Consider the following 15,799-nt stretch of genomic DNA (forward strand, 5'->3'; position numbering starts at 1 on the left):
ACCACACATGACATCAATCGATATTTATTGATTAAGAAACATTTTGGTTACAAAAAAATCACGTGAAGTCACACTAAATATTTACTTCTTTTGTTTTAAATGACGTTTAAAGCTCAGTTTAAACTCGGTTTAATTATATTCCACTGTTAGATTTTAACATATCGGTTGCATGTTTTAGAATTAGCTAGCATAGCATTAGCATGAAGCTACAGAAGGGTGAAGTTGGAATAGCGCCGCCACGAGCTAGCCTAGCGTTAGCTTCTTTACTGTTTTTAGAGATTTACAATGAGTTTGTTAATTTGTGGAAAAAGTTAATGTTAGCCGCAGACGTTAGCGACGTTAATTAGCTCTTTACATCATCCATCTTGTTTTTACTCTAAATGGAAAATATCTTATGAAACAAATCAAGCTAACTGCGTGACAAATTTAGCTACGTAATTTACCTTCACTTTAAGGAATTCCTGACAAATTAAACTCATTTGAAATCCATTTCAACAAATAGAGCGTCGCACGTATGATGTATTTCTGTATTTTTTTGTAAAACACGTTAACGTCCAGACGAGGGAACAGGAAGTGGAAAGAATGCTGAGTCATTTCCTGGTTTTAGGATCATGCCTGCAGCTCTCTATACTTGTTTTAGTACCAGTGTAAATGTTTGTTAAAAATCATTTTAAAGTCGTAAAGAACCAGTTTCTATTCACGTAATTTTTTTTTGGAAATTTTTTATTTGAATGTTAATTTTTAAAATTTGAGCGCGACAACAAAAGGTTTAGGTTTTCACGACTGTCTGCTCCTCCCCCTTTTTTTCACTTGGCCCCGCCCTCCCACCCCGCCCTCGGGGTGACGACGACCTCATAAGGTAACGGCTGCAGGACCACGCCCAGCCGCCCCTGCAGGTTGGGCGGGGGGGCCCCGTCCGGCAGCGCGAAGCTCATGCGCTGGAGCAGAGAGGACAGGAAGAGGAAGAGCTCCAGCCGGGCCAGCGATTCGCCGACGCAGACCCGAGGTCCCGCCCCGAACGGCAGGAAGCAGGAAGGGGAGAACCTCTGGCCCTGTTCGTCAAGGAAACGATCTGGAGAAGGCGGGAAAGCCGTTGGTTTGTGGTGTGTTCAGGTGCAGTTTAGATATCTCCGATGAGGTGGTTTTGGTGGTGGTTTACCTGGGTTGAACAGGTCCGGTCTGTCCCAGTGTTGGGGGTCGTGGTGGATCGACCACATGTTGACCAAAACACGAGTCCCACGACGGACAGAGTGACCTCCAATACTACAACGGACATCTACTGTCACAACTCTGTGTTTTGTGTATAAAATGACAAATAAAATACCCTGAAGTATCTGAAGTACCTGCTGTCGGTCATGGCGGTGTGGGGGATCAGGACCGGGCTCACCGGGCGGATCCTCATGCCCTCGTTGATGACACAGTCCAGGTACGGCAGCCGGCCGCGGTCCGATGTGCACACCGTCCGCTCGCTGCCCACCTGCTCGTCCAGCTCCTTCTGCACGCGCTCCTGCACCTGGAGGGGGCGGGACATAGCGGCAACGATGATTTATGTTCATTATCAACAACTACACAGACGGGAAGTATTTACATACTTTAACGGAGTAAAAGTACTGTGAAACACTCTGCTACAGTAAAGATAGTAAAGACAATACTACCACTACTAGTAGTAGTGTCATCATTCTCAGTATAGAACAGTAGTAGTAGTAGTAGTAGTAGTATTAATAGTATTAGTAGTATTAGCAGTATAAGCAGTAGTATTAGTATTAGTAGTATTAGTATTAGTAGTATTAGCAGTAGTATTATTATTATTATTAGTAGTAGTACTAGCAGTTGTATTAGTATTAGTAGTAGTATTAGCAGTAGTATTAGTATTAGTAGTATTAGCAGTAGTATTAGTATTAGTAGTATTAGCAGTAGTGTTAGTATTAGTATTAGTAGTATTAGCAGTAGTATTAGTAGTATTAGCAGTAGTATTAGTGTTATTAGCAGTAGTATTAGTATTAGTATTATTAGTAGTAGTAGTAGTACTAGCAGTAGTATTAGTAGTAGTATTAGCAGTAGTATTAGTATTAGTAGTATTAGCAGTAGTATTAGTATTAGACTATTAGCAGTAGTATTAGTATTAGTAGTATTAGCAGTAGTGTTAGTATTAGTATTAGTAGTATTAGCAGTAGTATTAGTAGTATTAGCAGTAGTATTAGTGTTATTAGCAGTAGTATTAGTATTAGTATTATTATTATTAGTAGTAGTACTAGCAGTAGTATTAGTATTAGTAGTATTAGCAGTAGTATTAGTATTAGTAGTATTAGCAGTAGTATTAGTAGTATTAGTATTAGTAGTATTAGCAGTAGTATTAGTAGTAGTAGTAGTATTAGTAGTATTAGTATTAGTAGTAGTATTAGTAGTATTAGCAGTAGTATTAGTATTAGTAGTATTAGCAGTAGTATTAGTATTATTAGTATTAGTATTAGTAGTATTAGCAGTAGTATTAGTATTAGTATTAGTAGTATTAGCAGTAGTATTAGTATTAGTAGTAGTATTAGTAGTATTAGTATTAGTAGTATTAGCAGTAGTATTAGTATTAGTAGTATTAGCAGTAGTATTAGTATTAGTATTATTAGTATTAGTATTAGTAGTATTAGTATTAGTAGTATTAGCAGTAGTATTAGTATTAGCAGTATTAGTAGTAGTAGTAGTTATACTAGCAGTAGTACCTCTGGGTGGTGCAGCAGGTAGACCAGGATCCACAGCAGCGTGGTGGACGTGGTCTCCACTCCGGCTCCGAACGCCTCGGCTGCCGTCATGAGGACGTGGTCGTCTGTGATCGTCTCGTCCTCAGACCTTGAGGACTTCTGACCGCCGTCCGTCTTACCCTTGAGCAGGGCATCCAGAAGGTCACGGGGGTCACCGTCACTCAGCGAGGCCTGGAGTCAGACCACAGAAGAGGGGCGGAGTCTTACTGGTACACCCATCTAGATCTATTGATAGACTAGACCTGCTCGGTCTGGAGGGACGAGGGAAAAGGGACGAAGGATGAGGGACAAGGGACAAAGGACGAGGGACAAGGGACAAGGGACAAAGGACGAGGGGAAAAGGATGAGGGACAAGGGCCAAAGGACGAGGGACAAGGACGAGGGAAAAAGGACGAGGGACAAGGACGAGGGAGGAAAGATGAGGGACGAAGGACGAGGGAAAAAGGACGAGGGACAAAGGGCAAGGGACGAGGGACAAAGGATGAGGGACGTTACCTTGTGCTCCTCCAGTTTTCGTGACAGCAGTCGGTCTCTGACGATGATACAGTCCTTCAGTTTACTGAGACACTTGTTGGGAAAGACCTGAAGGACAAGGACAGACTGTATGTGTCTGTACTTCTGTCCTTATTGGGACCAAATGAGTTCTAAACATCGAGAGTGAGGACATTGAAGAGAGGGAAGACATTTTAGAAAGTGAGGACATTGAAGAGAGGGAAGACATTTTAGAAAGTGAGGACATTGTATAACATCCTGAACATTTTAGATTTATGTTTGTATTAATCTCTTTACGTTCTGGTTTCCGTTGTGTTCAGGTACCTTCATCCAGGGGTAAATGTCCACCAGTCCTCCTCGGGCAATCGTCTGCACGATGCCGTCATTGTATCGCATCACTTCCTGCAGCTCGGCGTCGCCGTGGCGATAGGTGGCGCCGAACACCAGCGTGCACACGACGTTGGTGACAGCCCGGGTCACCGCGGCAGACGGATCGAAGCCACGCCGCCCGCCGGACAACAGCTCGGCACACAAACTGTCCACCGAGGACAGAACTAGACGGACATTTGTATGTAATATGATCAAATACTGAACAGTGTTTCCTTTAACACAGATACACAGTTCATATTGTTGAAGTTTCTTTCATATTTAATTGTTTCTGGTCCATATTTATGTTTCTATTTTCTCTTTCTATGTTAATTTTTTATCCACCAACGCATACATTAACGAGTCCATCAAAACCTTAACGAGTCTTTCCAAATAATAACAAGTTCTTCCAAACATTAACGAGTCATTTTAAACATTAACGAGTCATTTTAAACATTAACGAGTCCTTCCAGACATTAACGAGTCATTTTAAACATTAACGAGTCCTTCCAGACATTAACGAGTCCTTTCAAACATTAACGAGTCATTTTAAACATTAACGAGTCCTTCCAGACATTAACGAGTCCTTTCAAACATTAACGAGTCATTTTAAACATTAACAAGTCATTTTAAACATTACCGAGTCCTTCCAGACATTAATGAGTCCTTTCAAACATTAACGAGTCCTTCCAGACATTAACAAGTCTTTCAGACATTAATGGGGCGGAGTACCGATGTCCTGCAGTCGGCTGCTTCCTTCTCCAAACAGAGTGAAGGAGTTGTGGACGAGGCGGCGGTGTAACTTCCAGAGAGGAGTGTAGTCTGAAAACGCGATGTCTTTACCTCCTCGGGTCAACAGGTCAGTGGTCACCTGCAGAGGAAACGGTGGATGGAAGAGGAGGAGATAGAGATGAAGATAAATGATGACATGTTTTTAAATGGTATCATGTAGGAGAACTTTACTCTCTCTCTCTCTCTCTCTCTCTCTCTCTCTCTCTCTCTCTCTCTCTCTGCATGTCTCACCATGCTCGGACGTCCAGCGAAGTCTCTCCCTCTCTGCTGGAGAACCTCTCTGGCGTGTTGATGGTTGTTTATCACCACAGTGTAGTGAGGACCCAGGTAGAGAGCGAACAGAGACCCGTACCTGGAACAAAAGATTAACGAGTCCTTCCAAACATTAACGAGTCCTTCCAAACATTAACGAGTCCTTCTAAACATTAACGAGTCCTTCCAAAGATTAACGAGTCCTTCTAAACATTAACGAGTCCTTCCAAACATTAACGAGTCCTTCTAAACATTAACGAGTCCTTCCAAAGATTAACGAGTCCTTCTAAACATTAACGAGTCCTTCTAAACATTAACGAGTCCTTCCAAACATTAACGAGTCCTTCTAAACATTAACGAGTCCTTCTAAACATTAAAGAGTCCTTCTAAACATTAACGAGTCCTTCTAAACATTAAAGAGTCCTTCTAAACATTAAATAGTTCTTCTAAACATTAACGAGTCCTTCTAAACAAAGAGTCCTTCTAAAGATTAAAGAGTCCTTCTAAAGATTAAAGAGTCCTTCTAAACATTAACGAGTTCTTCTAAACATTAAAGAGTTCTTCTAAACATTAACGAGTTCTTCTAAACATTAACGAGTCCTTCTAAACATTAACGAGTTCTTCTAAACATTCACGAGTTCTTCTAAACATTAACGAGTCCTTCTAAACATTAACGAGTTCTTCTAAACATTAACGAGTCCTTCTAAACATTAACGAGTCCTTCTAAACATTAACGAGTCCTTCTAAACATTAAAGAGTCCTTCTAAACATTAACGAGTCCTTCTAAACATTAACGAGTCTTTCCAAAGATTAACATTTCTTCTTATCATTAATAAACAATATAAACTAGTTAACATTAATAACTTAATTATTAATGAACAATATTAACTAGTTAAACTATTAACTAGTCTTACTAGTTAATAGTTTAACTAGTTAATTAAACGTTAAAAAACACTTAACATGAACCAGTAAAAACATGGTCGTGGTCTGCAGGAAGCTTCCAGGACCACAAACCCTGGAAGTGGTTCTGGTTCTGGTTCAGGACTCTTGCGGTCTCACCTGCGGCCCAGCTGGGTGAAGAGGAGGTGGGGGGGGAGGCCTTCCCCCAACCAGGGCAGGCTGCCCAGGACGGGGAGCCTCGGCAGGCACGGGACGGAGCACCGGGACGGAGGTCCAGAGGACGGAGGTCCGGTTCGGTTCAGGAAGAAGACCGCCACGGCAACGATGAAGAAGACAAGGAGGAGGAAGGAGGGAGGGAGGGAGAGAGGGGAGATAAAGGGAGGGAGAAAGGAGAGGAGATGAGTGAACATGGCTGTGGTGATGAAATGGAGGAGAATGAAGAGGGAGACGGACGAGTCCTCGTTTTAATCTTTACCTCACCATGGAGAAACCTTGGAGAGGTCAGAGGTCATGTGTGTGTGTGTGTGTGTGTGTGTGTGAGTGTGTGTGTGTGTGTGTTTATCCTGGTCCACAGACCTTGGTGTTATCAGGCTGCAGGTCAGAGGAGAGAGAGCTGACGTCAGCATGTTTAGAACGTCCTAAAGTTTAAAAACAGTTTAACTGAAGAAGAAGAGAAAGAAGAAGAAGAAGAAGAAGAAGAAGAAGAAGAAGAAGAAGAAGAAGAGGAAGAAGAAGTAGAAGAAGAGGAAGAAGAAGAAGAAGAAGAAGAAGAAGAAGAAGAAGAAGAAGTATAAAGTACAAGTACCACCTGCTGTGAAGTACAACACTTGAGTAAATGTACTTTCCATCACTTTATTTTAACATCAGCTTGTAGTTTGTTTTGTTCACTTAATACAAGTACTATAAAGAGTGTACTTCAGGGCAGTACTTGAGTAAATGTACTTCGTTACTTTGAATGTTTTTGCGGCTCATCAGAGACAATGATCTCAACCTGAGCAGCACAGGTATGATGCTGAATCTACATTTCCCATAATGCAATGCAATCTGTCACTGAGACTCTTTCAAAGTTCGTAACATCAGGAAAAGTAAAGAGTTAGAAGGAAGTGAGGTCATCTCTGCTGCCCTCTGCAGGGGAGCGCTGCATTGTGGGTAATGAAGGCACCAGGGTTTTAACAGGAAAGAAGAATGTGATGAATAGAAAATAGAGGATATGTTGTGAGTGTGTGTGTGTGTGTGTTACTGTGTGTGTGTGTGTGTGTGTGTGAGAGAGTGTGTTACTGTGTGTGTGTGTGTGTGTGTGTGTGTGTGTGTGTGTGTGTGTGTGTGTGTGTGTGTGTGTGTGTGCGTTCTTTGGGAGCAGGAGGTGGCACAGCGCCATGGCAACAGTCTCTCCTCCCTCGCCCCCGCACATCCTTCCATCCTCCTCTTCTAACAGTCTGTTCATGAGAGAGAGAGAGAGAGAGAGAGAGAGAGAGAGAGAGAGAGACAGAGAGACAAAGAGAGAGAGGGGTTCTTCTGTCCTCGTCTTCGTCCTCGTCTTTGTCCGATTGGTCACATGGTTGTTTTTTGGACGTTGGAGACTTCAGAGGACGTTATAAACAGGTGTAGATCGGTGGAAGCTGCAGTTCCTCTGTTGGCCACTAGATGCTGCTCTGGAACATGAAAGAGTTTAAGAGCTTCACTTTAATGTCAGAGTGTGTCACAAATACCATGATATATATATATGTGTATATATATATATATACACATATATATGTATGTATATATATAGATATACATATATATGTATGTATATATATACATATATATGTATATTATTTATTCTTCTTTATATGATGTTGTCGCTTTACTGCTCTATTATTTAACTAAATAATAGAGCAATACTAATACTAAAACTTAATACTAAATTATTATATTTATTTTACTAAATTATTGTATTTATTTTATTTTACCAAATTATTTTGGTTTACTAAATTATTTTATTTATTTTACTAAATTATTGTATATATTTATTTATTTTATTTTCCTAAATTATTTTTTTTAATTTACTAAATTATTTTATTTTACTAAATTATTTTATTTTACTAAATTATCATATTTATTTATTTATTTTACTGAATTAATTGCTTGCTGCTGAGCTTCTATTTCCTGACTTCCTCTTTTACATAACGCCCTGAATCTCCTCCCGTCTCCATGGCGACAGCACGAGTGTCACATGCGTGTCACATGATCGGTGGCGGTCTCCAGACGAGGACAGACGGTCAGTGAGACAGAGACGGACCCGTCTGTCTCTCATCAGAAGGTCCTCTGGTTATAAATAATCTGTGATGACGACTGAGATATTAAAAACAGGTTCTTGCTCATCATCAAATGTATTTGATTTGTTGTTGATTCGTTTGTGACGGCTTCTTCTTCTGCATCTTCGTCCTTCGTCCACTGTGCCAAAATAAAATGCTAATCTTTACGTGATTTAAAGGGCCGGTGTTCAGCGCTTTAGAAACGGAATAAAATCTTCAGAAATATGTTTTCATTGAACTTTAATCACCTGAACAGGTTTGTGACGTCGCCCACCTGTTTGTGACCGACGTTGTAAAGCCCCGAGTTAGAATCTTGGTTTTTTGGCCGTCGCCATCTTGGTTTTTTGGCCGTTGCCATGTTGGTTTTTGGCCGTCGCCATCTTGTTTTTTGCCCGTCGCCATCTTGGTTTTTTGGCCATTGCCATGTTGGTTTTTGGCCGTCGCCATCTTGTTTTTTGGCTGTTGCCATCTTGTTTTTTTGGCCGTTGCCATGTTGGTGTTTGGCCGTCGCCATCTTGGTTTTTGTCCGTCACCATCTTGTTTTTTGGCCGTCGCCATCTTGTTTTTTGGCCGTCGCCATCTTGGTTTTTTGGCCGTCACCATCTTGTTTTTTGGCCGTCGCCATCTTGTTTTTTGACTGTCGCCATGTTGTTTTTTGGCAATCGCCATCTGGAATTTTGTCCATCAAAGATTAAGCCATCGCCATCTTGTTGTTTTTGGGCCGTCGCCATGATGTTCTGGTTGTATAGAAGTCTTGTCTAAAATGACTCTACTTCTCTCTAGTGTCCAGCAGGGGGCGACTCCTCTGGTTGTATAGAAGTCTAGTCTAAAATGACTCTACTTCTCTCTTGATTTATTCCCTCAGTAAACATTGTAAACATGAGTTTATGGTCTCAATCTCTAGTTTACAGTCTTCTTCAATACAGCATGATGTTCATTTAGTACATTATGCTCCATTTAGAGTCACACACCATAAAGAGGGGATGATTTAGGGGCGGGGCTACACAGTGATTGACAGGTCTCCTCAGTCCAAATATGGTCACTTCCTGTTCACTGGTTGCAAAAAAAACAAGATGGCGGCGGCCAAAATGCAGAACTCGAAGCTTCAAAACGTCCACAAATCAACAAGTGATGTCTCGACGACTTCGTCCACTTTCACCTGAAGGCCACCGTAGTTCTCTGACACGCTTGTAAAACACCAGCCGCCGTCTGTTACTATGATTATTACGGTTATTATGGTTATTATGATTATTATGGTATGGATGTGAAACCAAAGCATCACCAACCTGAACTCCAACAGGTGAGGAGAGACACTAGAAGTGCATAAAAAACCTTCGGATGATGAAACTGGGATCCTCTTTTTTATTACTTCTTCCTCAATAACAACAAAGCCTCTTCCTCATCCTCCTCATCCTCCTCTGCTGCAGCCCCGCGTGAACCCTCCGGTTGCATAATCTCTCTCGTGTCGCTCCGCTGCCGCAGTGAAGGGGAACCCAAAAAAAAAAATCTCGTTACGTGTGCTCTCCCGCCTGTCCTTTTATGGTGCGGGGATACCCGCCGTCACCACCGGAAGCGGCCCATGTTTGGGCAGCTACGAAGCACCGCTGCGGGAGGGAATCCCTCGCGCACGGCACCGACCAATGAGACCGTTAACGGGAGTTACCTAGGAGACGGAGGGTATAAAAACCGGAGAGCGCGAGGAAGCACCAAGCATCTCTCTGCACTAACGGGACTAACCGGAGCACACCGGGAGATAACGGGATTAATAACGGGAGTCCCCGAGAACCGACTGATCAATCCAGTTCATCCAGCTCATCATTTTATAAACCGCCATGCTTCTGGAGCGCGAGGACAGCTGCTTCATGTCGGAGTTTGAGGACGCCTGCAGCGCGTGGGTGGACAGCGTGGGCTCGAGCCCCATCAGCGACGGAGCGGAATCCGACGTGGGGTCGCCTTTCTGCCAAGGTGTGTGTGTGTGATCAGTCACTGACCCGTGTTTAACATGCAGTCATGGTGCGCGTGTTTGTGCATAATTAGCTGCAGGTGTGAGGTTACACCTTCACACCTGCAGCTCATGGAAGCAGTCACAGGTGGTTGTTGATCAGCTGTTTGCATATCGATCACAGTGATTATGCAACATTCATAATATTAATAACTCCTCCTCCTTCTCTCCTTCAGTTTTCTCTCCGGGAACCGACGCCTCAGACTCGGATTTCTTCTCCGACTTCAGCGACTGCTCGTCGGACACTCTCTCTCCATCTCTCGGCTACACCGGCAGCTTCTTCTCGGAGCCGGAGCCGGTGGTGAAGGCAGTGCCGGTACCGGTACCGGCGGCAGCAGCGGAGCTGAGCAGCACCGCGGACGCGATCCTCAACATGATCACAGAGATCGTGGGGATCTGCACCGAGATGGAGCACGAGGACGCATCCTCCTCTCCTCCCGCGCTCTGCGCTCCATCTGCGGCTGAGTCGAGCACCCCCCCTCCTCTTCCTCCTCTTCCTCTTCCTCTTCCTCTTCCTCCCACGGTGGTGGTTTCGCACCCGGTGGTTGTTAAGAGCGAGTTCGTGAGCTCCGGCTGCAGCAACGGGTGCGCACACTCTTCGATGCCCGGGAATGATGCTTCGTACCCGGGCACCGCGGACTCTCTCCTACCGCTGTCCGCTCTGGAGCAGCAACAGGTGGACGTGTCCGCTTTCCTCGACTCCCTGCTGAGCTCCGAGGCCGGTCAGGGCGACCTGAAGCCCGGCTGCGAGGTGAAGCAGGAGCCGCTGGGTCTGGAGGACTGGCTGAAGAGCCTGATGGTGCCGGTTACCGGGGGAGATTCCGGTAGCTACGTCATCGGCAGACCTGTGGTCAAGACGGAGCTCGCACAGAGCTTCTCCCCCCCCCCTCTCCCCTCCACCCTGGACGCTCATCTCCTCTCCTCCCTCCTGCAGGGCGCGTTCCCGATAGTCAACATCGGCGGCGCGCACGCCGCGGGCGCCCCCAAGCTGTCGCGCGGCGGCAGGAGAGCTCCCGCCAAGAAGAACGGACTGAAAGTGAAACCGTACCCTTGCTCCGTGCAGGGGTGCGAGCGCCGCTTCTCGCGCTCGGACGAGCTGAACAGGCACGTGCGCATCCACACGGGACAGAAGCCCTTCCAGTGCACCATCTGCGCGCGCAGCTTCAGCCGCAGCGACCACCTGACCACGCACACGCGCACGCACACCGGGGAGAAGCCCTTCTCCTGCGACGTGTGCGGCAAGCGCTTCGCGCGCAGCGACGAGAGGAAGAGGCACGGGCGCGTGCACGTCAAGCAGCAGCTACGCGCGCAGATGATGGCCGCCTACTCCCTGGCCCTGAACGCGCCCGGCGTCTGAGCGCGCGCTCCCGTTTTTCCGATTTGGCTGCCGCAGGAGCGAAGTTCACGCTTCCGGATTTTGAACCGTCGACCGGTGACGCGTCAGAGAGACGTTTCCGTGTGACGTCACCCTGAGCAGGTGTTTAGACAGGTGACCTGGCCCACTCTCACGGCGCATGCGCGAGATGACAATCCCGCTTGCAGGAGGGTGACGGTGGATTTAAAGAGTTCAGGTCTGAGTGTTCCGGTCTGATCCGGGACCAGCCGGTCCACCTCCGGACCCCCATCACGGTGCACGAGACGCTCCTGGTGGTGGACTCTCTCTTAAAGGAGCTTTGTAAAAACAAACACTTTTTGGACTTTTGTTTCCTGCATGAGGACGTGAAGAACGTGACTGTGACGTCAGAATGTCGTGCTGTTGTGTTTGTCACACACATCTCTATTTTTATATCTATATCTAGTGTTCTACCTCTTTTACAACACGAGAGAGAGAGATCTATATTGTATATATGTATATATTTATAAGAGATTTATAACATGAAAACTACACGATGTCACTTTTCTATGTCGCTCTGACGCCTCTGGTGCACTGATGCATTGTGGGAGGTTGTGTTCCCTCGTTATTTTGCATGAAGGATGCTGCTGTCAATAAAACAAACAAACAAACAAACAGCGAGTCTGTTCCCTTCATCTTCATCATCTTCATCACGCTCCTGACATTTTATAACAGGCTGCTGTTGCTGGGCAACAGACGTTGAAGGTTGCGTTGCCGTGGCAACAGCAACTTGGAGTTTTTCAAACCAGACATACAGGAAAGGCATTCCGACATCCCATACTCTATATATACATAATATATATATATATATATATATATGTATATATATATATATATATATATGTATATGTATACATATATGTATATATATATATATATGTATATGTATACATATATATATATATATATATATATATACATATATATATATATACATATATATATATATATATATATATACATATATACGTATATATATATATATACATATATGTATATATACATATATATATATATGTATATATATATAATATATATATATACATATATATATATATATGTATATATATATATATATATAGTATCAGTAATCTGACTACAAACAGCTGCTCTCTGTAGTTTGTATGTTTTTAAACAGGAAATGAGAGAATCTGTGGACTATTTCTTTGCTTTTTTTTACCGGCGGATGAATCCACATGTCGGCGCTACAGAGAGGATCTAGCTTCTCTTCAGACGGCATCATGAACGATCACCAGAGAGTCACGTTAACGTAACAACAGAGACTTTAAACGTCACCACGTTAAACCATGTTCTGATGAAGTCACACACACACACACACACACACACACACACACACACAGACAGACACACAGACACACACAGACAGACACACAGACACACACACACACATACACACAGACAGACACACACACACACACACACACACACACACATACACACAGACACACACACACACACACATACACACAGACAGACACACAGACACACACACACACACACACACACACATACACACACACACACACACACACACACACACACATATACACACAGACAGACACACAGACACACACACACACATACACATACACACAGACACACACACACACAACATACACACAGACACACACACACACACATACACACAGACAGACACACAGACACACACACACACATACACACAGACACACACAGACACACACACACACAGACAGACACACAGACACACACACACACATACACACACACACACACACACACACACACACACACACACACAGAGTCACACACACACACACACACACACACACATACACACACACACACACACACACACACAGAGTCACACACACAGACACACACACACACACACACACATACACACAGACAGACACACAGACATACACACACACATACACACAGACACACACAGACACACACAGACAGACACACAGACACACACACACACATACACACAGACACACACACAAATACATACACACACACACACACACACACACACACACACACACACACAGACACACACCCACACATACACACACACACACACACACACACACACACACAGACACACACACACACACACACACACACACACACACACACACACACACACACACCTGTGGTCCTCTCTACAGACGGTGGCGCCCCCCAGTGGTCACAGTCAGCACTACATCTCTTCGTGGATAAGTACAGTGGTGGAATGTCACTAAAGTACAGTACTAAAGTACAGTGTTGATGTACTTGTACTTAACTTGAGTAACTAGTCGATAGACTCTGAAGAAATGTAACATGCTGCGTATTACATGTACATGAATACATACATTAGATATTAAAACACATGTTACTGTACTTTACTTTCACTACATTTAGCTCATAATACTACATAGTTTACTGCAGTGAAGGATCAGAATACTTCTTCCATCAGATTGATTACATCAGATTATTCGATTTATCTTTTCGTTATTATTTTTACTGTTATTACTATTTATTGTTATCAGTATTATTTTTAAATTGTTATTATTGGTTTTATAATTATTCATATTTAATATTATAATTATCATAATAATTACTATATATAATATAATTATATTACTATTATTATATATTTTAAATATTCTATAATATTTTATAGAATATTATATAATTAGTTATATATATATATATATGAAACTAGTTATATATAATTATTATCATTACCATTATTATAGTTATTATTATTAATAAAAGGAGAAAAAAGTACTACAGTATTGTTCTGAAACTTAATTATTTTTGCTCAATTAAAAGCAAAGATTACTTGTGTAAAATGTACTCGGAGTACACATTGTTACACAGTAGTAAAAAGGGAATATATACATATACCTTTTTAAAGTTGAGGTACAAGAAGTAACTTTAAATGTAGTTATACTTTAGATGAAAACTACTAAAAGACAAGTACAATGACAGATGTTTGAATTAAAAAGTACACAAAAAAGTAAGTTATGAACCAACATGCAGATATTTCATCTATAAAACACAGGAATTCATCCATCTAGTATTTCATATATAAGGACACAGTACTTACTAAGTAAAAGTACATTACTCAAGTACTATACTTCACCACAATACTGAGGTACTTGTACTTTCCATTTTCTGGTACTTTAGACTTTTTACTTTACATTTATTTCAATAACTTTTGTTACTTTAAAGATTCAGATGATAGATTATTAATGATCAATAATAATATATATATATATATATATATATATATATATATATATATATTATTCTACACAATGAGTACTTTTACTTTTGTTCATTTCAGTATATTTGATGTACTTTTACTGCAGTAAAACACAGGTTACAGTACTTTTTACTTCACAGTATTTCTACTTCTGATTAGATGAATTTAAGCCCCGCCCTCTTCTGCTCCTCCGCCATCACATCAGAACTAGCACGTCACGCGGCTTTTTACGTCACCGGCTGCACGCCGCGAGGTGGGGGCGCGCGGGGCGGCGGTTGGAACACACACACACACACACACACACACACACACACACACACACACACACACACACACACACACACGAGGCAACGGCTGCACGCGACAGTCCAGTTCAGAATCGAGCGGACTGATCGATCCGCGCGAGGACGGAATGAGCTTCTTCAGCGGGAAAATAAAAACGGCTGAAACTGACCAACTGACGCAGCGTCACGTGCACGTGCACAGGTGAGAGTTGAGTTATTTACCCGGTAAAAGCATGACGTATTCACCGTCTGAACGGCGTGTTAATGCAACTACGATATTATTTTAATTTGTTTAAATGTGATTCAAGCTACAAGAAGTCCCGGTTCTGCTCTTTAAGGCGGTTTTATTTTTGATTTAAAAACACTAAATTATCACAGAAATAATGAATGTGTTACGTTTACATTTAAACTAAATTATTTACGTTGGTTTGATCCTTCAATGTAAACTGAAGACACGTTTTTACACTTTTAAATCACAAATTAAAGGAGGAAGAAAATATTTGCTATATTATATGTAATACTATATATATATATATATATATATATTACATATAATATATATATATAATATGTAATAATATATATATATTATGTTATAATATATATTATATGTAATAATATAATATATATATATATATATATTATTACATATAATATATATGTTATAACATTATATATATATATATATATATATATATATATTATATGATACGTAGTAAAGTGGATAAATCAAAATCCTCGATCGTTATTTAAATTTTTCCATAACCACTGTGTAGCATTACTATAATAGCACAGCTCATTCAGCGGCTGGCTAGCAAGCTAGCTAACGTTAGCTTGCTAAATCCATGCTAACGTTATGGTAACGGAGACTACAGGGAGGAGAGCGCCGGCGGTCGCTCCGGAGGTGAAGGCGCTAGGGTTAGCTTGATTTAGCTTGGGTTAGCTTGGGTTAGCTTGGGTTAGCTAGGGTTAGCGCCGGCTAAATTCATGTAGCTACAGCCCG

The 15,799-nt window shown here is 42.3% G+C and overlaps 3 protein-coding genes across 4 annotated transcripts in view; 2 read left to right on the forward strand and 1 right to left on the reverse strand.

Moving 5' to 3' along the window:
- Positions 1–56: 56 nt before the first annotated feature.
- cyp17a2 (cytochrome P450, family 17, subfamily A, polypeptide 2) lies at positions 57–10,717 on the reverse strand. 2 transcript variants are annotated; one of them, XM_068713077.1, is made up of 10 exons: positions 9,139–10,717; positions 5,715–7,202; positions 4,635–4,755; positions 4,344–4,482; positions 3,570–3,799; positions 3,249–3,335; positions 2,715–2,924; positions 1,344–1,513; positions 1,160–1,263; positions 57–1,072 (listed from the first exon to the last, which is right to left on the reverse strand). In XM_068713077.1, exons 2-10 carry the CDS (start codon positions 5,963–5,965, stop codon positions 807–809), a joined length of 1,578 nt encoding a protein of 525 aa, XP_068569178.1. In that variant the 5' UTR covers positions 5,966–7,202; positions 9,139–10,717; the 3' UTR covers positions 57–806. The 2 variants fall into 2 exon arrangements, with proteins under 2 accessions (XP_068569178.1, XP_068569177.1); XM_068713076.1 differs by having other exon boundaries at positions 5,715–7,207.
- LOC137874419 (early growth response protein 4-like) lies at positions 9,685–11,841 on the forward strand. The gene is made up of 2 exons (XM_068713088.1): positions 9,685–9,817; positions 10,031–11,841. Exons 1-2 carry the CDS (start codon positions 9,685–9,687, stop codon positions 11,209–11,211), a joined length of 1,314 nt encoding a protein of 437 aa, XP_068569189.1. The 3' UTR covers positions 11,212–11,841.
- A 2,972-nt stretch (positions 11,842–14,813) lies between these two features.
- Positions 14,814–15,799, forward strand: part of LOC137874403 (F-box only protein 41-like) — a 10,677-nt gene continuing 9,691 nt past the window's right edge. The window contains exon 1 of the mRNA XM_068713063.1: positions 14,814–14,998. Within this exon, the coding sequence (XP_068569164.1) occupies positions 14,925–14,998 (74 nt within the window). The 5' untranslated portion in view covers positions 14,814–14,924. The remainder of the gene's footprint in view (positions 14,999–15,799) is intronic.

The sequence above is a fragment of the Cebidichthys violaceus genome, unplaced genomic scaffold, assembly GCF_023349555.1.
Source record: "Cebidichthys violaceus isolate CVI_PGR_0920_01 unplaced genomic scaffold, fCebVio1.0.p SCAF_19, whole genome shotgun sequence".
Taxonomy (NCBI): Eukaryota; Metazoa; Chordata; class Actinopteri; order Perciformes; family Stichaeidae; genus Cebidichthys; species Cebidichthys violaceus.

Excerpts from the sequence above, each read along its gene's own strand:
- cyp17a2 (XM_068713077.1), bottom strand. The coding sequence starts at position 5,965 with ATGTTCACTCATCTCCTCTCCTTTCTCCCTCCCTTTATCTCCCCTCTC. Across the intron at positions 3,800-4,343 it reads CAGCCGACTGCAGGACATCG|TTCTGTCCTCGGTGGACAGT; the intron begins GTACTCCGCCCC and ends ATGTCCGTCTAG. Across the intron at positions 1,514-2,714 it reads ACCTGCTGCACCACCCAGAG|GTGCAGGAGCGCGTGCAGAA; the intron begins GTACTACTGCTA and ends CGCCCCCTCCAG.
- LOC137874419 (XM_068713088.1), top strand. The coding sequence starts at position 9,685 with ATGCTTCTGGAGCGCGAGGACAGCTGCTTCATGTCGGAGTTTGAGGAC. Across the intron at positions 9,818-10,030 it reads GGGGTCGCCTTTCTGCCAAG|TTTTCTCTCCGGGAACCGAC; the intron begins GTGTGTGTGTGT and ends TCTCTCCTTCAG.